At 39.8% G+C, this 24,631-nt stretch overlaps 1 protein-coding gene across 7 annotated transcripts in view; it reads left to right on the forward strand.

Annotated features, from left to right (window-relative positions):
* Positions 1-24,631, forward strand: part of MEIS2 (Meis homeobox 2) — a 214,867-nt gene that overhangs the window by 66,104 nt on the left and 124,132 nt on the right. For all 7 annotated transcript variants that reach the window (XM_021719164.1, XM_021719161.1, XM_008071298.2 and 4 more), the window contains exon 8: positions 1,206-1,351. In XM_021719164.1, coding sequence (XP_021574839.1) covers positions 1,206-1,351 — 146 coding nt within the window. The remainder of the gene's footprint in view (positions 1-1,205; positions 1,352-24,631) is intronic.

Here is a 24,631-nt window from a genome sequence, read left to right on the forward strand (position 1 = left end):
CTAATGAATGTCTATTCTTAAATTACAAAAACCCCCATCTCAGCGCAATTCCCAGATGTCCTTCCAGGACCCCGGCTTCTTAAACACCAGCAGGGAGCATAAACTCTCTACTTCTCTGTTTTCCTCTTTCGTGTGGCTCCAGGCTAATGATGTGCAAGGAAAACACAGCCATCTATAAAGCCCCAGTGCTGTCCCCGTATTCTTCATTTATTTTGCATTTGATTATGCCACAAGTCGGATCTTGTTTCTTTCCTTTTTTTAAAGTTATTAGTTCAAATATTAATGTAGGGATATGGCATATATTGCTGCTCTTGATTGATGCCTTCCCAAAAACAGGAAGACGTGCTCGTATGAATTTTAAGAAAGTAGGGGTCCTGCAATGCCTTGCCAGAAGAGTTTTTCAGATACATAATTTAGATGCCCTCCAGGCAGGCTTTCAAGGCATTTTTGCCAGAGGGCAAGAAAAAATAACTATGACTGTTAAAAGTAAATGATTTTTGCTAATGCACAATTAATGCCAGAGAAAAGCACAGAAGAGAAAGATGTTGATAGAAACTTCTGATTAAGTGAGCACCCTACCTTGATGTGTATCTCTCTCTCTCTATCTCTCTCTCTCTTTTTTTCATGATAATGATCAGTGGTGCAGAGAGCTAAAAGTTTTCATGTCATGCAAATGCCGAGTGCAGGGTCATATGAGAAGTGTGCGAATGTGCGTGCTTAGGAGGTGACAGCTCTAGGAGGGGCTGAGCAGGCAGTGTGTTATGTGCAATGAACAGTGACACAGTTACTGTCACCTATGCAGGCAGCCTAGAATATATAGACTACAGAACATTTAACTTGATTGCCCTACAGTATGTGTTCACTCTGGGCATGGGGATGCATTTCCACCGAATGGGTTTTCTGATGGCGGTTTTCCCACATTGGATTCCATAATTGACAAAGAGCTACTGCACTGTGTCAAGTGCACAATTATAATTGAATTAATGATATGGGCAAGTGTGAGACACACAAAATTAACATTTGAAGAGGCCTGGTTTAATTTTGTCTTTTACATATTTGTGTCTCCAATTATACTTTAATGAAAGAGAATATACCCGCTTAATGAATTTCTTTCAACGAGCTTAGCTGAGCCCGTCATTAACTGTACATTGTTGTTGGCACCCTTGCCATGTTTTCTCTAATGTATGTTTATTTCTTTCTACTAGGGGATGGTTTAGACAACAGTGTAGCTTCACCTGGTACAGGTGACGATGATGACCCGGATAAGGACAAAAAACGCCAGAAGAAAAGAGGCATTTTCCCCAAAGTAGCAACAAATATCATGAGAGCATGGCTCTTCCAGCATCTCACAGTAAGTCAAGATGAAAGAGAAAAAAATACAGTTTATGTTGTTTTGCCGGTTCTCCTAGCAAGTTATACAGTCTCATACAGATTTTTTAAAAATAAGGTGCTTATTTTCTCTTTCTTGAAATCTGATGAAACAGGACAGTTAAGGTTTTATCAACTATTACTATCCCAAGGGCACCTTCTAGAGTGTAGCAGATTTTTGTTTTAAGAGGCCAGGAATTGACTTTATTCAAAATGGTCTAGGACCCTAAACAGTATATGTAGGTAAATTTGTTATTTATGCTAAAAGGTATGAGAGCAACTTCAGATAATGCAACTGCAACCAAGGAAAATGGTTGTAAGGAGCTCATGAATCCATAAACACTGCTGATTACACTATTAACAGAAGCCGTCTCCTCTAGGAGGCAAAAAAAAAAAAAAAAAAAAAAAAAAAAGCACCTTGCTACATGCGTGTCCAAACTCTTAGTATCAGGTGCTGCTTCAATCATGGAAACAGTTTGCAAACATGTCATGCATTTCTATGACAAATGCGCAGGGTTATAGGTGCTATGATGCCTTTGTTTGCAAGGTGGACACTAAAGGTTCTTTTTCAGCTGTTCAGGTCCATTATCTTAAAAGCTAACCCTGTGCATTTCACTTCTGGGAAAGATTGAACTGTATGCAACATTTTTAAAGTCACAATTTATCTTTATCCTCCTGTTTGCAATCGGTTTTATGTGTACACACATACTGTTGACTCTAAGACTCTCATGACAAAAAAATTACAAGACATTTTTACAAAGAAACTAATCATGCTTATATTTTACTGTACATTTGGAAATTCTGGAAAAATGGTAATCATTTCAGAGGATGTTTCTTGCTATAATATTGTTTTCAGCCCATTCTCTTTAGGCACATACTTAGAAATAGAGTAGCATGTTGAAAGCTGAAGGTCTTCTTTGATTATCCAACTTGTGTGTTGCCATGCTGAATGACATTAGTTACAGTGTCATGGGTCCAGGACAAGGTTCCACTTTTATTTATGGTGGTGGCAGCTGATCTGCTCTTCTGGCAGAGCTACAAAGGGCGAGGGGTGGAGCAGTGGTGGGGAGGGAGAAGTAAGTGATAGATTCACATTCCTAAATCGGCCATTTTGATGTAAGGACATTAGTAGCAAACTAAGGTGTATCGATCTGGCCTGTGGTGTCAGGATTAGCTGGGAGAACCAATGAGCGGCCGTGGTAGTGGTTATTCTTGCCTTGCAGCTATGGCCATTTCAAAGGTCAGGGCCCTGCACTGACTCGGCTCAGAGGAATTAGACAGAACATGCGGTCTCTGGGCTGATTACTTAACCAAAGACAAAATAATGAGTCCTAAGCAAATACTGACTAATTGAAAGGGCTGTAAATCCATTACATATTGGTCAGGGATAATCAGGAGTATTTAATCACTTTTATCTATTCAGGAGCACTGAAGCTGCAACAGCAAAGCCCTGAACCTTGCCATGTGGTTATTATTCTCATCATTATCAAAATTACTTCACAGCTGTTCTTTGCTACATCACCTCAGCTGGAGATTTACTAACCTGTAAAATGTTTTTAATTTGGAAGTCGAGTGAGTGTGAGGGGAGGGGTTTCTCATTTTTAACCTCAGGTTGGTTGGTTAGAGTAGCGGCTAAGAAGGGCCGAGCAGCCGCTGAGGGCCCACAAGCTGCTTTCTCCTGACAGCTCACCTGTGTGGTTTCCTCCCTCTGTCTGCCTTCACACTCGGCCTTTCTTGGCTGAGAATAAAACGTCCACAGCTGCTTTTCAAGCAAACATCCACATGTGTTTTCAACCTCTCTGTCGTCAAAACCAGGGTCACAGAACAGTAGAACCTACGAGAAGTCGGCAGCTGTGTTTATAGATGAGGAAACTGAGACCCAGCAAGGCAAGTGACTAGTTGAAGGTCAAGCTGAGACCCAGGACTCAAGCCTTCCAAGTCCCCAACTCTTTGGTTTTGCCATATTAGGATGGCTTTGCCAAAGTGATGGTCACCTTTAACGGTTGCATAGAAGTCTCACGATTGCTCAAAGGGGGGACATATGGAGAAACCAAGTGCTACTTCCTTTTCCTGTTGTGAAAGCTCCCTGCTTCCCCAACCTTTTTGAATGGAGGAGTCTTTCCACTCATATTCTGTGAGTTAATGCTCATGTGAAAGTGTCAGGAGCACTTATCCTCCACCACCCAGGATGGTGCCCACCATGCACCGCAGTCACAGGCTGAGAATTGTGGGTGGCCACTATTCCCGGGCGCTTGTAGCTGTACTCCACTACAAACCAACTGTAAGAGCTTATCCCCACCCCAAAGTGCTTTCAGCTAGTTAAATGTGCACAAGGCTTTGTGCAGAATTCTCTGTCCAACTAAAAATGTTCATGAATGCCTGTCCTTCGGGTAGAGACAGAACACTCAAACAGCCTGAGCTGGGGGAGTTGGGAGGTCCACACTGCAAGTTCAGCTGTCCTCTGTACTGGCTGGTCCTCACTGAAGTCCATGAAGTGCTCTGGATCTTCCTTTCCCCTGTATTCCAAGGATAGGACACAACGCAGAATCGATAAACTCTTTTCCCGGACTTGTATGTTTTGGTTCTGCTCAAGGGCAGACATAGTCAGAGCAGCATTCTGCCCCAGCCTCGTGGTCATTCTTTCCTCTTCTTCCTCCTTTCATTTTCCTTTTCACCGAGTGCTTTATTTCGCTCCTGACCTTCGTCAGCACATGCCCCTTTCATTACTTTCTCCCACTGGCTTTGTCTCCCATCTTCCTCTCAGCTCCGCTCCCTGCTTTTCTGCACCTCCCTTGTGTCTTAAAGAAATGCTCCTCGGCTTTCTCTTTGAAAATGTGTTCCCTCTTCATCCACACTCACCCCCACCGCAGAGAAGAGGTTCAGTAACTTTGATGAGGATGGTCCTGTAAAACTTTTACTTTCCAATCTTTAATGAGCTGAAAGATTTACTCGGCTGTAATTCTGAGCTCAGAAACCAAGAATAGAGACCCCTAACTAGCGACATGTTAATTTAGACTGCTTTTCTTACATGCACTAACAGGCATGAGGAAGTCCTTGGAACTAGAGTTGCCCCAGTATATTTTTCTGTCATTTAATTAATTTCAACTTTCAAAATGAAATGTTGACTCTAGCTCACCGAAAATAGATGTAGTCTAAATTATTATTTCATGTAAATTTCTTTACAAGTGCATGATTCAATGTGCATTTCTCCATTATTAGTCTCTTTAACATTATTTCAAACTGGTTTCTTCCCTTTTGTGCAGTCTGACCTGTTCTTGTATTACAATAATCCCTGATGTACCCTTTTTTCTTTCTTTTTTAAAAAAAGAAGCTAATTGAATTATCTCATTATTTTAATTTGTTAAGCAAATGTATTTTGCATCTCAGGATGTGTTCTTAAAGAAGGGGGCTGCTGAGGCTTTGCCCCCTGAATGGGCCATTGGCCCATTTTGACATTCATGCATTCATTAACTAGCAGAGCATAAAAGAACTCTGGTTGTATTTTTTTTTTTTTTTTCAAACACCCAACCAGCATGGAGCAACTTTTTCCAATAAGCCACAGGGGTCTCTCTACATATGTTCTCAACTGCAAGCTATTGTCACCTATTCTGAATACCTCAAAAGGCCCAGAGGGGGGGAAAACCCACCTCAACAAAGGCCAACTGTAGCAATTGTTAAGTCTTAGTCTCAATATGACAAAAATCATTCACCTTCAGGTTTTCTTGGAAGAACTTTCACTACAACTGTAACAGTTAACACAGTCTCTCAGATTCCTATGCACCACCAACTTTGGGGGAAAAGGTAACAAACTTGCACTAATTGATTATATTGAGAAAAATATTTAAACTAAATACAAAGTGACATTTAAAAAACCAAGCTATGAGATGAGTTGAAGAATTTCCATATTCAGAAATTAAGCACTCTGAACTTACAGAAGCTGAGGTTAAATAAATAGCTTCATATCTTTAATTTTTTAACTGCCAATTTTCAAAATGTCCTTTGGAAAAAAATCCCCTCTAAAAAAAACTCACAATTTTAAGAAAGTGAATCCATGTATATATTTTTTAGAAATTCAGCTAGCAAAAATGTTGTATATACATATCATGACCCTCTTCCATTGGCTGATGGTTCCTCCTGGCTTCTCAGGCTTAAGAAATCTAGTGAAGGCCGAAGTAAGAATCTGTTGGAAATATATGTGCTTTTGCTGGAAAGTACCCAATGGCAAACAAAAACAAAAACAAAAACAAAAAACCCTAGGGAAATCCTAGGGAAGTATATTCCTTTAGCTAACACATGGAGATTATGATATCATAAAAGTAAGTCTGTCATTACAACTGTTTTTATTTGACTTCAAAGATAGTTAAAGAAAGAAACAGCAAGAAATAATACCCAGGCTGACGGTTTATTCATAACCACGAAAAACTCCTCCACACCAAGAAGCCCTTAATGTGCTCAATTAGGCTCTCAGGCACCTCCACTTGCCACCTTCAAGAGCTCCCCTAGTTGTGCTGCAAAGAATATATTTGATCACCGCATACAAACAGGAAGTGTTCACACACAAAGACACCACTTGCTCATTCCAGTTTCTGACTAAAGGTCTTCTTATTTGAAAACATACAGATAAAGTTCACACTTACGAGATGAGGGACTTCTTTCAAAGATATGTGTACAAAGTCAAAAGCAAATTTCACTTAAGAGTGATAGAATATCATGCAGCCTTTTTGAAACTGCAGGTTCTAAAACTCTGCCCTTTGTTCATGGCAAAACGCTTTGTCCCCTCTTCATCTCCCTGGGGGTGAAGGAGAGGGTTGAAGCCTCCCTCTCAGGTGTTTACCCATTTCGTGCCTTGCTTGTTAGAATCTGTTATGGGATTTCGTAAAGTTCTGGGTTTGGTAATAAAAACATGTACCCAAGTTGTGAGTAAATACGTTTCCATGTTACATTAGAGAAATGTGTCTCTCTTCCTCCAGTGAGTTCATCAAGACCATATGACAGTAAACTTAGTCATCTCAAATTTGTTATTGTAATGTCACACTCACACACACACACATGGGGGAAAGGGAAGGAGGGAGAGACTTGGACTATTTTGCCTTTTAACTAGTTCTCTTTATCTTGTGCAGATCCAGATGGCATTTTCCTTAAACGAGGCACTACAGTCTCAAGGTTAAGGGCACAAAGCCTGGAATCTGTAACACAGAACATTTCTTTTCCTTTCTCTTTTTTGAGACAGGGTCTCACTATATCACCCAGGCTGGGATGCAGTGATGTGATCATGGCTCACTGCAGCCTCAGACTCCTGAGCTTCAGCGATCTTTCCACCTCAGCCTCCTAGGTAGCTGGTCTGCTCAGTTAATTATTTTTATTTTTTGTAGTGACAAGTTCTCACTATGTTGTCTGGGCTGTTCTCTAACTCCTGGCCTCAAGTGATCCTCCTGCCTTAGCCTTCCAAGGTACTGGGATTACAGGCGTGAGCCACCATGCCTATCTCACAGTAGACTTGATCTTGAGTCATTAACCCCCTGAGCTTCATTTCTACAGAGCTTCATCTGTAGAAGGATATCTGTAGAAGGATAATTCTAGTTCTGCCTGGTGGGGTAGTTGTAAAGATTAAATGAAATAAAGTAAAGCAATTAGCCTTACAACTGCCTCTTATTTTAAGTACATAATATAAAGTAACTCTAATTCGTAATTTAAATTGGTTAAATGGCTAACAGAAGGCTTTGACCAGTGGACCCGGGCATCCAAAGTTACCTGGGACTATGTGAGATGAGAGGCCAGGTTTTGCCAAATAAATTCCAAATACCTCTCTGTAGGAGACAGCATGGCCTAAACTCCGCCTTCTGAAAGCCAAATTGACATTTAGTGCCTGCTCATTGATGCCAGGTGATAGCATCAGAGTCCTGTTGCCGATGAAAGCCACAGTATCCTGGTGAGCTTTTGGAGATGGGGTGGGAGGTAGAGTAGAAGCAGGTTATGGAATAGTTCAGAATACCTCAGCTCAGCCTACTTTAGGGAGAGAGTGCTCCCTTTCACCATATGGGTTCTGGATGTCAACAGAATCTAGAGTTGCCTGCTTCCTCAGAGTGTTAAAGTCTCTGTGAGATAGCATGATATGGTTTTTTAAAAAAGGAATTACCAAATGTGAAATTAGAAGACTTGGGTTTGAACTCTGTGATCTTGGGTAAGCTATTCAGCCTCTCTGAACCTATTTCTTACCTTCAAAATGAAAATGGTAAATATCTGTCGTCCTTAGCTGGTTGGGTTGCTGTGTGGCTCAGATGATGTGATCAATTTGTAAACTGTAATGTCCTGCACAGATGTCAAGTGTCTTGGTCTTCTGGTTCTGTGCCTGGGTTTCCAGCTGCTTGAGGGTTCTTGTATCTCATGAAATCACCAACGGTTAGAGACATAATGGTTTCTACCTTGTTCATCTCTACCCCAATTTCTCCCCTTGTCCATTTTTACAAGTGTATCCATGGAGACAGTGATCATTTCTACCATTAGACATCTCTTTAAGGGCCTTGAATGGTTAATCAAATCAGTATTTCATGGACATTAGTTCTTTCTCCTTGGAAATTAGTGCCTTCATGAATCTGAGACTGGTCTACTCAATACTAATAGCCATGGGCCACATGAATACCAAATAGGAAATGTTGGCCTTACGTATACAGTGAAAGATGGTCTTTCTCATATTCAGAAATGCAAATGTGCACATGAATCCAAGTGGAGTTCATGGGCTAAGAAAGGCTTCTGTGGAAATGCATATGCAGAACGCTCAGCTGAGAAACACCAGCAGGGAGAGCTTCCCACAAACACGCAGCCCAGTGAGGCGCCCCTAGACTTGGCCTTTGCATTGTTTTCTTGCTTGCCAGGAGAAAACATCTGTGAATTATTTGAATGGAACCTTATACTGGAGATCATCTGAACTGGTGTCATCTCTGTTTAATTTCAGGAAATGATGTCACAATGCATTAAATAACAATGCTGGGTGATTTATTTTCCTGTGGACTTGCTGTCCTAAGCATTCCTCTTCTTTTGCAATGTTTCCAATTAACTGTAAGCTTGAGCATTCTTCCTATTTCGTAATGATTCGGGAGGGGGACTTGGCGGGAGATGGGGGTGGGCAGAGGGGCAATTTCAGAGGTTGCCAGGGTTCAAAGCTAATGGCACATCCATCATGTCCTTATTGGGACAGGAGGGTACTGAGCGTTGAGGCTGTGATCACTTAAACAGTGTTGGTTGGTTTTAAAGAATTTCTAAAAAAGAAAGCCTGAATGTTCTGATGTTAGCTGTCCAAAGAACCACTAGATAATTTTAATAGCGACCTGCATGCTGTAGCTTCTGCCTTTATCAAAGTTTCTGTGCACTCCCTTCTTCAGTAAAGAATAGAGGACATAAGTCAATTCTGTGTGCCATCTGTCGTCGTTTTTACAATTTCTCAAATTAAAGAGACAGGCCAAAAATTTAATGTTGTGTTGAATCCTAGAAACTCCTCTAGAAGAAAAAAAAATTGCAACTGAATTTACTTTGTCTCTCTTGAGGGGGAATAAAACTGCATGCTGCTGTGTCATAACCTTTTACTTGAAGTCCCAATTTGGTGTTTAGAATTAGATTATTGGGGCTTCTGCATGGGAAAGACTGATGTGTTTGGGATTTAGCAGGCTTTGTTCTGAATGACATTGACGTAAAGTTGCTGGTACAGTGATGGTGCAATGGCTTTTATGGGGGTGATGAAATGCATAGTCTTCTTGATGCAAAAACATTTTAAGACATGTTAAGACATTTCAAAGTACATTAGGCAATCCCATTTAAAAAGAAGATCACCTGAGATAGACTAAGAAAATTACCTCCCAGATCATGAGCTACTAAAAGACACATTTTAAAAATAAGTTATTGATGGGCAGGGCACTGAAGATTTTTTAATGGTGGACACATGTCATTGTATGTTTGTCCAAACCTGTAGAATATACAGCACCGAGAGTGAACCCTAATGTAAACTATGGACTTTGGGTGATAATGAAGTGTCCGTGTGGGTTCACCAACTGTAACAAATGTACCACACTGGTAGGGGGTATTGATAACGGGGTAGGCGCTGTATATGTGGAGGTGGGGGTAGTATGTGTAAATCTCTGTGCCTTTCTCTCAGTTTTGCTGTGAACCTGAAACTAATCTGAAAAGTAAAGTCTACTTTAAAAAAAAAAATAAGTAATTGAGTGGGAGTTGAAGAATAAAATGCTTATTAAATTACCATCAAAAAGAAACTAAAATAATTATTAGCTCAAAGTTTAGCACCCAATTTCATAAAACATCATTCGAAGTATAATTGTTTAAAAATACGTTAAAGAATTCAAGGAGATGGGGAATTGAGGACCCTTGAATAAAGGAAAATAGAAGGCATGTGCATATTGAATATTCAGCTATTTAAAAACTCCAAGAATAGAGTGCCATTAAATGCTGTTTAGTGAAATCCCTGAATATTCATTCAGATCATAGGGAAAATTTCCATTTCTTCATTCCACATGACCACAGTTTGCAAATATATTCCGTGGAGAATTGGAGTTATTGGGAATTGAAAGCTAAGTTGATTGGGTTATGAGAACACTGACTGTCCCTCGGCTTTGCTGCAGGATAGGGTCATAACGTGACCTTAATATTCAGGACTAATTTTGACTTAGAGAGTGTTACTGCACAGATTTCAGAGGACTCCTGGAAATGTCCTGCCTTCTCCATGCTGTTTTTTTTTGTAGTCTGTTTTTGCAATTTGGAACAGATTATGAAGTGTAAAGATGATATCCAGCCCTATTTCTCCTGTTAAGAAACAGTGACTTGGGTAGGAAGCATTAGGTTGGTTGAATGGAATTTGCCTTATTACATTTATGTGCTGCATGCCACTTTCTAAATTGATTGGCAGCAGTTGTTTATAGTATGCAAAGTAATCACTGGCACCCTTTAAAGGTGTATTATCCTCTTAAAACATAATAGTAATGCCATTTTCATGCTTTTACATTTGCTATTCATATTCTGAACTGCCAAGTCCCAAATCTGCCAGAACTAATTTAAGTTGTTTTTATCTAATAGTGGATAAGTTGTCAAGACACAACATAATGGCAGATAATTTTTCTTAAACTATAGTTTTACTTCTTGGTTATAATAGATAACATGAATATTTGTTGAATCTGACTTGATTGTCCACATACACAAAAATTACAACTCAAGAGGTACTGTCGTGGGATTCTAAGATGACAAGAAATGAAGAAAATATTATTATCTAGTTATTCTGAGAATTATAGAAAATTAACATGGGTCAGTGATCAGCCCTCTTCCAGCCACCCTTCCAAAATTACTGATATCTGATTTGCCTAACATAGCCAGGTAATGAAGACCTACTCTTGCTAATCCTGCCACCAAATCTTGTTTCTGCCCTTAATTAAATACCACAGTTATCACATTAAAATGTAACTGTCTAGATTTCTTTTTTTACTCTTTGCATCATTCCCTACAGTCACAAATACTCTAGAATTATGAAATATCTGAAAATTCTGTAGCTAATATCTTAAAAAGGGATACTTCCACTACAATTGGAAAATGGCATTTTTCTTAACCAGAATACATAGTATGACCCTGTCGTATGCTAATAAAAAAGAACACAAGTGCACGGGTGCTACACTTTTTTTTCTTAAAGAAAAAGGCTTTTTATCAATAGAAGAGATGAATGCTGGATTATTCCCTGTAGATTTGGTGACATATTGGAACTCTGTAAAAGCAGCCTTATTTTTTTCCCCATGGTGAAAAGTTATAGGTTCCATTTCAGTGTTTCAAGATACCTGCAGGCAGCTCATGAGTTGTTACACTTGTTTTAAACCCTGCCTCACAGTGAATTTAAAAAAAAAAGTGGTAGGAAAGCATGGGAATATGGAGTCATTATTAGTCAATTATAGGCTCAGTTTTTGCGTTAGTTTCTGGGAAGCCATAAATTTAGAGCAGTGTGACAAAAATTTCACTGATTACTTGATGGTACTTTGATAAAGACCCCTCTTATAGCTTAATCCTGAAGCTTTTATGTTTTCTGGTAAACCGCTTAAGTGATAATCAAATATGACCATGTGGAAAGGCATCAATTTTAATTCGACCTTTGTCACCAGTCTGGCAATCCTTTAAAAATAGTTTGATTTTTTTTTTTGCAGAGAAAGTTTGAAGAAAAAAGCGATGTAATGCTTTGATTCTTAAATATTTGTACTATTTTGTCGGTGACTATCCCAATTCCCCCATACTTATTTGAAATGTATACATAATCAATTATGTAAAAAAGGAGTGTGCTTAAGTTCTCACAAATTTATGGTTGGACCCTTTTGGAGTAGACAGTGGAAATGTTTGTAATTCATTTAAACAGTCAGTGATTTTCCTACTTTTAGATAGTGAGGACAACCTGTTAATGCTATGTATTGATAAAAACAAACAAGCATTTCAGGGCACAGTGAAAAATCCCTACTATTCATAAGGTTATATACTGGAGGCAGTGGAGTTAGGACCGAACTGAAGACTTGACCAGGGTCCTGGGCTCAGCACAGCCTTTTGGGTTATCTTGGGCAAGTCGCTTAACTTATCTGAGTGCCTGTTTTCTCACAGTGTTGTGAGGGTTAGCTAAGGTTAGAAATAGCCCTTTGAAAAGGGCAAAATGCGATGCAAATATAAAATGATGTCCATTAATGTTTTCATCTAATCCATTGAAACAATTAATTTGCTCTGTCTTAGTTCCATGAAACCTGAACTTGGATATGGGTAAAACATTCCTCAAAGACAAGTATTAAACTCGTTTCTTTTACTCTAAGTCTGAAAGGGGATCAAATTCCTACAGAAAGCACAACATATACAAGGAGAAGGGCAAAAGACCTTGCACACCGTTCATACTGTGACACAGTTTCAGTGACATCAAGAGTCAGAGCAATTTTTGGAAATGTATACACTCAAACTTAAGAGAAAGAACTGGACAATTGCAAACTAATCTCACAATAAGTTTACTCTTACTTGTGTTATTACAGCTTTGGAACAAGCTTTTTGGGAATCTGGCATCTTTGTTCTTTATCCATAAACTCTTCATTCTGAGAACTAGCTGGTCTGCTAGCCTGCCACTTTTGATCCTGGTCAAGCTGGTGGGGAAGAACCATTTTACATCTCACAGACAATCCCTCAGGCCCATTTTAAGGAAGGTAGAATCTGATACTAGACAGAGAATCATCACATTGTAGCAAGAGATCAGTGGGGTTATTTTTCTTTGCAGATAGTTTCAATCTGGATACTTAATCAGTCTTTCTTTGATGCTACATACAGAGATCTACAGATGCTACTGCTCTTTAAGCTGAAGCATAGAATATGAAAGGGGGAATAGTAAAGAAAGCTTGAAAAGGTATATTGAAACCTTGAGGTTTAGACTCACTAGCCAGATATTCTTGTAGGGGAACCTCTGTGGAGGTTGGAAATGGTGGCACTATATAGTTTGAGCATTGGGGCTAATCTTTGTAGAAATAATAGTTGAACCCATGGCATTGGATAAAGGGTAGAAAAAGAAAGACAGTGCAGTGGGAGAAAGGGATTCGGGTCTTTTTGGAGACTCAATTTAAAGAGTGGAATAGAGAAAGTCGAGCAGAGATAAAGACATCAAAACAGAAGGAGCACAGTGAGATCATGTGAAGAGGGATGGAGTTTCAAAGTAGAGGAAGTGGGTTCTGTAGAAAGATCAAGGACACTGATGATTAAAAATAAGCCTTTGGGTTTGGCACTTGGGGGGGTCACGGTCTACCTTTGAATTCTCCAGGCTGGTGAGTAAGAAAGCAAAGTCAGGAGGAAACAAAGGAAGAACAGAAGACAAGCATGGGGGTGACAGGGTTTCTAGCAAAGGTGTCTCAGGTGATCAGATGCATCAATAAAGGGAAGGGGTCCACAAGAGAGATGGAGGTATAGGTGTGTGTGTGCGGGGGAGGGTACAGAGAATGATGATGGGTAACGCAAGGTTCCAGGAAAGGCAACTAGTGAAGATGGGGCCAAAGAACGGGTGGAAAGAAACAGAGGAGACACACACATGTTATAAAGGCAGGAGGAAAGCTGAGGGAGTTCAGGAAAGAGCCCTGTAACTGGATGACTAAGAACTGTGAAGAGTATAATGGGAGTGAGGTAGGAAGGCACAATAGCACAGCAAAGAGACTAGATGGACGCTCTCTACAGCGTCTCATTCTGTCTTAAGCAATGCTCAAGACCCAGGAGCAAGAGGGACAAAAACAGTCACCAGGAAAAACCTAAGCCTGGGATTGACAACATGGAGGAGAGGGAGGTCGTTAGGGAATTTTTGAAATGGCAAACCAGAGCCAGTAAGTAAAAATTCCAATGAGATATTCTTTCCTGGGATCATGACAGAAAAACGGTTCTAAAGTCCATCTGAATAATGAAACAACTAAAAAAAGTCAAGACATTTTTGGAAAAGAAAAATGAGAGAAGTCTTGCACTGAATATTGCTAAAAATGCATTATAAAGCTACATGGTATGGCGACTGGCTGACGCAATAGGCAGGATGATCATTTGTACAAAATGAGAATCTACAAATCAACCTAAATATATGGAGAAATTTATTAGTTTTAAAAGTATTGTTTCAAGTCAGTTGAGAAACAAAAGAATCATTCAATTAATAGTTTTTGAATGATGATTTAACTATATTTGGAAAAAAATTTGGCCAAGGCAACACAGAAGACCTTGTCTCTACAAATAATCAAAAAGAAATTAGCTGGGTGTGGTGATACTCACCTGTAATCCCAACTACTCAGAAGGTTGAGGTCAAGGCCGCAGTAAGCTGTGATGGTGCCTCTGCACTCTAGCCTGGGCAGTAGAGTGAGACTCCCAGCTCAAAAAAAAAAAAAGAAAGGAAGAAAAGAAAAGTAGTATTCATCAAAATAAGTTCCACATTTAAGAGTTTTTTGAAGTAGATGTGACTGTTTCCTTTCTTTAGTGAAATGCTTTCAGAGCATAAAAGCAAAGAAATTATAAAGAAAAATAGTGATAGATTAAATAAAATAAAAATTAAGAGCTTTTGAATGGCAAGAAAACACCATAAATAAAGGCAAACATTAAACATTAAACTAACAAAAATATGTGCAACATTATATGATAGGCAAAGGATTAGTGTTTCTAATAAATAAAGCATTGTACAAATCAGTAAGGAAAAAAATGAAATGGGTAAAAAGTAAAAAGGCAAAGACAAATGGATCTATTCACAAAAGAAGAAATGCAGATGATTAGTAGGCATTTAAAAAATGTTCTACAGCCGGGCTCGGTGGCTCAGCCTGTAATCCCACACTTTGGGAGACTGAGGTGAGTGGATTGCCTAAGCCTGCGGGTTTGAGACCTGCCTGGGCAACTTGGCGAGACCTCATCTCTACAATAAATAAAAAAAAGTTAGCTGGGCATGGTAGTGTAGTTCCGGCTACTTGGAAGGCTGAGGCGGAAGGATCGCTGGAGCCCAGCAGGTCAAGGCTGCAGTGGCTGGGAGTGGCCACTGCACTCCAGTCAGGGTGACAGAGTGAGACTCCAACTCAAAAAATAAACAAATAAAAAAAATAAAAATGTTCTATGTTTTTAATAACCAAATAAATTATAAATCGTAGCAAAAATTTTTTATTTGATAGAAGTTAGGAAAGAATAAAAGCATAATGTCTAGCACTAACCAGGGTAGAAGAAAATACCTAACTTAATAATGACTATAAAAATTGGCATAGTCTTTCTGGAATTTAAACTAGCACTATATATTGAAAAACAAAACATGTTCTTATCCTTTGATCTAGTAATTCAGTTTCTAAGAATTAATCATGCAGGAATAATTTTAAAAGTACATGAAAGTAATGCAAATTTGTATTTAAAGATATTGTTTATGACAATAGAAAATCACCTATATTCTCAACTATAGGAGGCTGTTATGAAATATTATGGACTACTTATTGTGAAAAATTACATTCTCAAAAATATTTTGAGATATGGGAAAATTGCTTCTTGTATTGCTGGATGAACAAAAACAGATAAGACAGTATATATATCATAATTCTAATTTTGTAAAAGAAAATATATACAGATATATGCATAGAAAATATGAGCGATTATCCTTAGGTAGTAAGATCTGAGTGACTTTTTGACTTTTTAAGTTCAAAATATCCCAATACAATGGGTACTGTATTTATAATACAGGATATAAATCTTATTTTAATAAAGAAACATCCTGAATAAGGGAGGGGTAATAAAGTAGACTGGGAAGGCTGAAAGTCCACTGAGGAACTGCAATTTCAGGTGCAAATTAAGAGGAAGAACAGACAAGCCGGGGAGGAGCACCTTAGGATCTGTGATCTTGGAGGTGCAACATCTCTGCTTGATGTGTTTCAAGCTGGTAAAGTTGAAATGGATGACCTTAGAATTAAGAAAGGTGAAATGTTAGAAGGGCCTTTGTCATGCATATCAAAGCCTTAGAAAGTAGGGGCAAGTGGTAAGATGGAGAAGAATGTTCTAGCATGTACGGATGTTCCAGGGGAAAGTGAGAGTGGCTTAGAGGTCAACATTCTTCTCTTAACAACAGATGGAGAGGATTGACAGCAAATGCTGTGGAATTGATGAGAAAGGTGACTGAAAAGTCTTAGGTAGGGCGGGAATAAGAGAGGAAAGGAAAGAGAGAACAGTCTAGCCTACTGTCCCTGAAACCAGAGGGACTGGTAAGGAGGAATAATGAGTGACTTCAGAAGTATTAGTCAGCTAGGGCAGCCATAACAAAATACCATAGATTGGGTAGCTTAAACAACAGCGATTTTTTTCCTCACAGTTCTAGAGTCTGGAAAGTCTAAGATCAAGGTGCCAGTAGGGTTGGTGTTAGGTAAGGACTCTCTCCTGTGTTGCAGACAGTGCCTTCTCACTGTCCCTACATGACCTTTCCTCTGTGTGTGCACACAGGGAGAGCGTTTTCTCTCCCCCTCTTCTTCTCAGGTCACCAATCCTGTTGGATTGGGACTCCCACCCTTATGACTTCATTTAACCTTAGTTGCTTCCTAAATGTACTCTCTCCAAATAACAATTATATTAGGCATTAAGGGTTCAAAACACAAAAGTTAGGGGGATGCAATTCAGTTCACACAAAGAATTTTTAGAAAAAAATATTCTAGGACAAAACAAGTTTCAAAAAGTCAAGAATATGGAATTATGTGTGTGGAAAAGATCAAAAGGTTTTTGTGCTTGTTTGTTCGTTTGTTCTGCTTTTTTCCCACGACAGAGCAGGTGAGGGTGAGGGCAGAGAGGAAAGTTAACTTAGGATGTGGTGAGACAAAGCAAAAAGATCAGAATGCCAAGAATAATGCCATTAGGATTATAGTCCTTTGCTAGTCTCAGGCAGTAATATAAAGCTCTCTAGAATACAATAGAAGATTGAGGTAGAGAATCCAAAATCCTCAAGAGTTTCCCCAAGCACTTGGATGCAGGAAGGAGGGAGGAGCAAAGAAGGTGTGGGGAGGACTATTCAGTTGGCTCAAATAAGCCACACATTGAGTTCTTATTTTGATCATGTGTAAGGTTTGTTTGATCTAGCTGCTTCTCCTTAGAGTTCAGTTTTACATATGCTTCGGCGCTCAACCAGCTTGTGTATTTTCAGATTTTTTTTTTTTTTTCTTCCCTCTTTCTTTTCCTTCTTCAGTTGGTTTTGAGATCGGGGAGGGGAAGGACAGAGGGAATCGAGGTCAGCACACCAGGCTCATTCCCTGGTCTGTCAGACTGTGCTCTTGACCCCTCCTCAGGACCTGTGATTAATACACGCTTTGTAGAGGAGACTTGGCAAACCCTGCTCTCCACAGGATTCGATTCATAATTCACAGCGAGCCAGAGGAGCAGGGTCTTTGTGGTGGCTTGTTGGCTCTTTGCTGCACAAAAAGCTACGCGTTCTGACCTTCGCTGTTATCTAATCAGGAAGTAGATAGTCCTGGTGTGTAGTGGAGTCCTCGTAGGGCTCTCTACAACTGTAAATTATGTTCGAGCTCCCTGGATCTGGGGCAAGCCACACTTTACATTACTATTGTGTATCTTAAAATAAACAGCATCGCAAGCTGTTTATTTTGGTGTTACTATGTATGCAATTTTAAAACAGTGGTTACTTAAACAAATGTCTCTGTTCCCACAGCACTTGAAAGCCAGTGTTTGCTCCTGTGGTTTTGGATTTTGTCACTTCTGTTTGGATTATGTTTGAAACCCACACTGTGAGCAGTTGGAACGAACCTGGCAGCACCTGAGACCAGGACCTGCTGTTGGGCCCTGCCCTTCACAATGTGCAGCTGTCTGCCCCTTCTCTCCCCCTGTTCTCCCTACCCTTGACAGCGCCATATGCACGTGCACACACCAGATATCTGCTTTCTCTGTGGGGCTCTACATTTATCCTCATGAGTGACCTAGAGAGTTGGTCACTTTAAATTCCTGGATATTATGCAATTTAATAGAATAAGTGTTGTGGTGATTCTAGAACAAGCTATGACTCCCGAATACTCCCAAATAAAATTGTCATCTGTATACTGTAAATACAATGCATATTCTATTGACAGAGCTTGGCCAAAATGAAGGAGCAGGGGCAGGGGGTGGTAAACAAAATGGAAGTCAAAGTGCCAAAGCTTGGCAATGATTTGCCATGATCTTCAGTCCTTGTGCATCCACTAGCATACAAGAGTGAAAGAAAGAGTGTCTTAATATCTCGTGTAGTGCTTGTGTTCAGGTCGACTTTGGTTTGATTCACAGGAGGCTACTCATTAGTGCGGTTTCTTTGGACAAGTTATTTATCATCTCTAAGTCTTCACCTGTAAAATGGGTAGGATTGTCAGGATGGAGAAGAACTGAATAAAATAGAGTATGTAAAAGCAGTCTACCTCACTTGAACAAGGCTAGTACTCAATAATAACTCTTTTTCTTTTCCCTCAAACCCTCATTCCATGACATAAATTATAACTGTGGGTGGTCTGAGCGTAGTTCCATTGGTTTGAAGCTGGAGTTAATGTAGTGTGGAACCTTTAGTGTCTGACCTGGCCTGCTGGGTGATGTTTGGGACAGTCATTATCCAGAGTGTGCTTAACCATTAGCGATCAGGCTGCAGTACTCCAGAAACTTTTCATCTCTATTTCTCTATTTCCTGTGTGTGTGTGTGTGTGTGTGTGTGTGTGTGTGTGTGTGTGTGTGTGTGTGTTTGAGCCCAGGTCTCATTCTGTCACCCAGACTGGAGTGCAGTGGCACAATCACGACTTAACACAGCCTCAACCTCCCAGGCTCGGGTGATCCTTCCATCTCAGGCTCCCATGTAGCACGCACCGCTACACTTGTCTAATTTTGTAACTTTTATGTAGAGATGAGGTCTCTCAATATTGCCCAGGCTTATCTGGAACTCCTGGACTCAAGCAATCCTCCTGCCTCTCAAAGTGCTTGGATTACAGGTGTGAGCCACTGTGCCCAACCCCCTAGCCTGTTTTTAAGAGTGAAGCAGAGGCTAATTGGAAGTTTTGTATTTTGTGTGTTGTACTCGCTGCTATTAGTGGAACCACCAAATTATAATCATTTTTCCCTCTTGATCACATATATTTCTTCTGTTGTACTGGTATACTGTAAGGAAACTTTTTGGATTGATTTGCTTGTTCATGAATGAATGAGTGAAAGCCTACTTGGATTCTTGGGTATTTAAAAATATCTAAATTCTAGTGGTAAAATTCATCACCTTGAACACTCACACTAAAAATTTGCCTACATAGTTGTTGTTCTCATAACTCAATTGTGTAAGTGAAAATAAGATTTTGTTTTGCGGATATAGTTACTATTTATACTTTCTACAACATTAACACTACATTGAAAAATTTATAGTAGCCCAATAGGTTGACATTCCGTAATATAATAAATCTAAAATATAAAGTAGTTAATGTGGATATTATTCATTAGCTAGCTACATTTTCCCTTCTTCTGAAACACATATACAAGGTACTATGCTGTGAAGAAGTGAAAGAACATTCCTTATATCATTTAGACATGAGGTGGATCAAGTAATTGGGTTTTTGTTGCTCTCTGTGATTCCATGAAGATTAACATGTAAGATATTTTGAGCGTGTGTGTGTGTGTGTGTGTGTGTGTGTGTGTGTGTGAGTGTTTTCATTCCAAATTGTATAAAGAAAATAGTGATTGCAGAGTACTTGGAAGCTTGGATAAGACTTCAATATCTTTTACTACCTGAGTTGCCGTGGGCAAATTATTTAACTTTTACCAATGGAAATGTGACCAATCAGTGTGAAATGCATGTTTAGCCAGTTGTAGTTACTATATTTGAACCAATGAATATGAATCCTTACACACACACACACACACACACACACACACACACACACAAAATAGGGATAATAATAATGCCTCCTCCTAGGGTTGCCAGGATAGACAAAAGAGATAATACAAGGGCAAAACAGTTACCTGCATTAAATCCTAGGGAAGGCTGGTCCTTATTATGTTGGCCCTTTAAGGGGGAGGAGATGTTTTACAAATTTCCATAACGATTTTGAAGGTAAATACATTCAAAATGTTTCATGTTATTGGCTCACCTCTGTCCTAAACACCAGAGAATTGTAGAATCTCATTTCTCCTACTTGAACACAAAAGAGGGGTGTGAGACATAAATAAGTGAGGAATAAAAAGAGAACTTGAACTGTAACTAGGCCATCTCCATTTTCCTGCAGAGCTAAGAGTGTACCCAGTCCTCCAACCCTTCTGAGGTTGGCCTACCTAGTAACAGACTCTAGTTACTGGTATTTTTCTTGTTTTAACCTGCTTGTCATCTTCCTAATAATTAGACATAATCTGGCACACTTTCTGTAGATGTTTGTTCTTTCTCCCCAGTTTCAGCCACTTCATTTCTTCACATGTTCTCTTGGACTATCCGGTTTAACTGCATTTCCATTCTTCCTCATTTCTTTAACCATTTACATATCACTTGCATCTGGTGTTCAAATAATCGTATTATTTTCCATCAGTTTACCTCTCCAGAAACAAGTCAAAATTATTGCAATGGACAGGGTAGAAGGAAGGGAATGCACTTTTTTACCCCAATAAAATTAGATGGCATTGTGTCAAGTGTGTGTTTGTTAAAAAGCAGTTAGCACAAAGTAGAGATACTTCACAGCAGATGTGTTTTGTGAAAGGATATGCTAAAAAATTAAACAGAGAATACTTTCCGGTTATAATTTTAGAAAAATATTGTGCAATGAAACAAATTTACAATTCACTTAAATCAACCTTTTTATAGAGTGTGTGCCTTCACGATAAAATTTTGACAATTCTGCAACTTGTTTCAGTGTTTCATTGAGGGGGTGGGAATCCATCTGCTAGTTATTTTGGGGGACACCATTACATCAATAAAATGATTCCTATGTTGTACACAGACTTCATTTTAAATTAATGTGTAGCTTTTTAAAGTATAAGTGACTTAGTTAAAGGCAAAGTTCCTATTACATGCATAATAGTAGGAATTTCTTTTTTCTTTCTGTTGAACACAACCCCAGTGTGCTTTACTCGCCAAGAACATTTTAGACCCTGGGTTCTTGCAGACGTTTCTTATTCTTACTTCACTGATCCCTTTTTGAGCTGCTGGAGGGACTTTTTTTTTTAAGTTGCTACCGTTGATACAGTTGCTATTAATCATTGTCTGCCATGTTGTGACGCAGGCTTAATAACATCCCATTGAGTGGCTTTTGCAGACTGGAGGCTTACCAACAGCACTGGCCTTTGATATTCGACTCACACCAGGAAAAAGAAAATGTAGAGTTAAAAAAAAAAAAAAAACCCTGCAAATAGAAAAAAGAACAAAAACTGGAGAAAACAGAGTGAAATCAAAAACAGATAGCTTTCTGTGTGCAGCTTAGTTTGCCATGGGAGCAGCGAAGCTATAAATCTCAGCAGTGTTGTTTGAAAACTGCACATGAGGCTGCTAAATTTATCATTCACTCTTTGTTGTTTCTGGGAGGGTAAGAGCGTGCTGACTTGGCTAACTTTGGCTTCTCCCCCCCCATCAATAACATTTCATTTTTCTCCAAATAAAATCAAAATTTGTTTTTTCCTGGATCAAAAAAGAATGTGGGGTGATTTCACCAATTATTGGGAAAAGAAGGGGAAAAAGGAGGACCGGCTTGGAGTCATCCATGTGTCCTGGGAGTGTATGATTTCTTACTCTTCATGAATGTGGGAACGGGGTGGCTTTCTTTCATTATAGAAAAAAAGGATATACACATCTCCTGCTATAGACTTTTAAAAATTTACATCCATATGCAGAATTAAAAAGCGTAGAGAAAGAAAGTTCACCGCCATGAGTAAATCTGGAGCCTAATGAAGCTGCAAAATTCCCTCCTTTTGTTTGCACCAGTGCTCTATGTTGCACTGCACAGGGGGGGGAACAAGGTAGAAAGCGTGCCTGCTACAGATGTGACTGGCTATGAATATTCATGAGTACCATTGCTCATTGCTCCTCCTCTCTTAGAGCATCCAGGCCTTTCTGATCTTCCTCTTGCACAGCTCCCAGATGCTCCCCCGGCCACCCACCCTATGCCTCCCCTACCTCAAATCTGCCCTTTCTGACCAACCCTGGAATAAGACTGCAGTGTATTTCAATAGCAGCCTGGCATGATACAGTGATCAGCCGCCTTAGAAGTGTGTGTGTGTGTGTGTGTGTGTGTGTGTGTGTGTGAATAGATACTCTTGCATCAAAACAAAGGAGAGAAAGGGGGAAAAATGTAATTATCCACAGTTTTATGAATTCAACTCCCCTTAATGTTCATTATTTAAACCAGCAGCAATTACAAGTTCAAAGGGGTTTAGAGGGCCAGCAACCCGCATAATCACTGCCAAATTAAGCGGGACTCATTCGTCACAGGAGAGTACACCCTGAGCAGTGAATCATGCATGCCGTGACAGGCTCTGATTTACATAAAGCAGAAATCTGTGCCCTCTGGGGCTGTGTTACTTCATCTCAGTAGCCCTGTGATACGTGAATTTTCTTTTGGTGTTAGGAGGTTGATAGCATCTCCTCCATGGCATAGCATTCCACTAAATATCGACAACAGTGACTCACTTTAGTGTTTTCTTCAGCTCAAATCACACGTTGCACCATGATGTAACTGAAATGCTCATTCTGGAAAAGTATTTGTTTCCCTAAAGTTTCTGAGTTAAGTACTTCCATGGTTAAAGTGACTGAGAGTTTTGAAACAGTTGTGTTTCCTTTTTTCCCAATCTGTTCAGATCTATAGTTAAAATCTGTGATGCTGATAAGGAGGTAAAATACCTCAGACAACCTGAGTGCCCTGAGGGAGGGATGCACTGAGGAATGCCCCCAACATCCTCTCCTGTTAGGCATTTAGAGAACTTTGGAGTGTTACTTAGTGACCCTTGGAGACTGTAATTGAAGTAACCTGTGTTATGTTGCCAACTTTAGAAGACTTCTGATTGGATGGTCCAGGAAACCTGCTTAAGAGTTGTTGAAATCTCTTGGGGTCTAAACAATAAAAATTCTAGAACTGAGTTCAAATGGAAATGCATTTGGGTCAGGATAATGGTCTAAGACACCAAAACATTAACCGTTGATTTTCATCTCCCATTGTTAGTTGTTCTCTCTTGTCCTTTAGGCAAAATTCTGTACTGTTTTGTTACATGTTTTTCCTCTTTTGGGAAGAGCTCATCTTTCCATTTGTGGCTAAATCATCTTGGTAATATGATGCCATTCCCCTCCCCCACCACGGTCAGTCTCTCATCTTGTCTCACACATGGTTCTGCATCCACACTTAGGACTGGGCTTTGAGAATTAGCTTGGCAATTTGGGAGATTACCTACACTTATAATTTTTTGCTGACTTTGAAGTGCAGATAAAGGTCTTGTGGTTTTGTCTCTTGTAACTGGTCTATACTACACATATATCAAAGCAGTGGGTTTCAAAAGTTCTTTGCTGCAGATCACAGTAGCTTTTGAAGCAGTGTGACAAAATGGACTTAAGGCACCCTCGAACAGGCTTCCTGGTGTTCCGCTGTTGGTAACATTCTTGGCTCTGCTACTCAAAGCCTCCAGGAATGTCTCCTTACTCTTCAGCCTCTAAACAGTTTGTTTTTTCCTGCGTTCTTTCCTGTATTTTCCTCCCTAAAATTCTTCATTAAGAGGAGATTTTGGATTCCCAAATATTAAGTATAGAAAGAGGAGTAAACAAGAAGTCTCAGCTCTGGGTTAGTCCAGCTAAGCAACCCAGTGTGAACCAGAGTAAATGGGAAAGTCATTTAACCTCTCTGAGCTTCAGTTTCTTCATTTGTAAAATGGAAATCCTCATTTCTATCTTGCCTAACCCCTAAATTGTTACAATGAGTAGTAGGTGTTATTTGTAGTAGGTGTTATTTGTATTCTATCGCCAAAACTCTGAACTCATCAAGCTGAGTTCCTCCTAAAATCATCTTATTTCTTTCCTCTCTTCTCATCTATGTTCCTCAGAAGCAAGATCCTTTCTCTCTCTTTTTCTTCAGGCCTGATTCTCACATTCAGGCTGAGCTTTGCTGTAAGCTACCATCTGGCCTTCCAAGTGGAAGGATTCCTCTGAACTCCATGAAATCTCCCAACCCAGCTTCCTTTCCCTCCCCACCACCTCCAATGTCCTAGTGAAGAAGAATCAACATTTTGAATTCTTGCCCTTGTCTGACCCCCTCCTCCAGAATGCATCTTTATTTTTTCTGCTTAAATAATCTAGTGCCTTTTAAAACCCAAATGCTGTTGGGTTTTTCGGATCGTTGAGGTTGAAATATGCATTTACAGGAGGAAAAGATTGGTGGACAAATTTATGCTCTGTAATACAGCCCAGAAGTGCTAAAACAAGGTGCACTGAAAAAGATCATTCTAACCTTTCATATGTCCACCTGAAAAATACAATCACTGGTCTGCAAATCCAAATGAAATGTATAAATAAGTTGCTTAAAGATATCATGATAAGCCGGGCTCGGTGGCTCAGCCTGTAATCCCACGCCTTTGGGAGGCTGACATGAGTGGATTGCCTGAGCCCGCGGGTTCGAGACCCACCTGGGCAGCGAGACCTCATCTCTACAATAAATCAAAAAATCAGCCGGGTGTGGTAGCACATGCCTGTAATTCCGGCTACTCGGAAGGCTGAGGCGGAAGAATCACCAGAGTCCAGCATGTCGAGGCTGCGGTGGCCGGAAGTGGCCAC

Source organism: Carlito syrichta, unplaced genomic scaffold, assembly GCF_000164805.1.
Source record: "Carlito syrichta isolate Samal-C Ts95f unplaced genomic scaffold, Tarsius_syrichta-2.0.1 Scaffold314286, whole genome shotgun sequence".
NCBI lineage: Eukaryota > Metazoa > Chordata > Mammalia > Primates > Tarsiidae > Carlito > Carlito syrichta.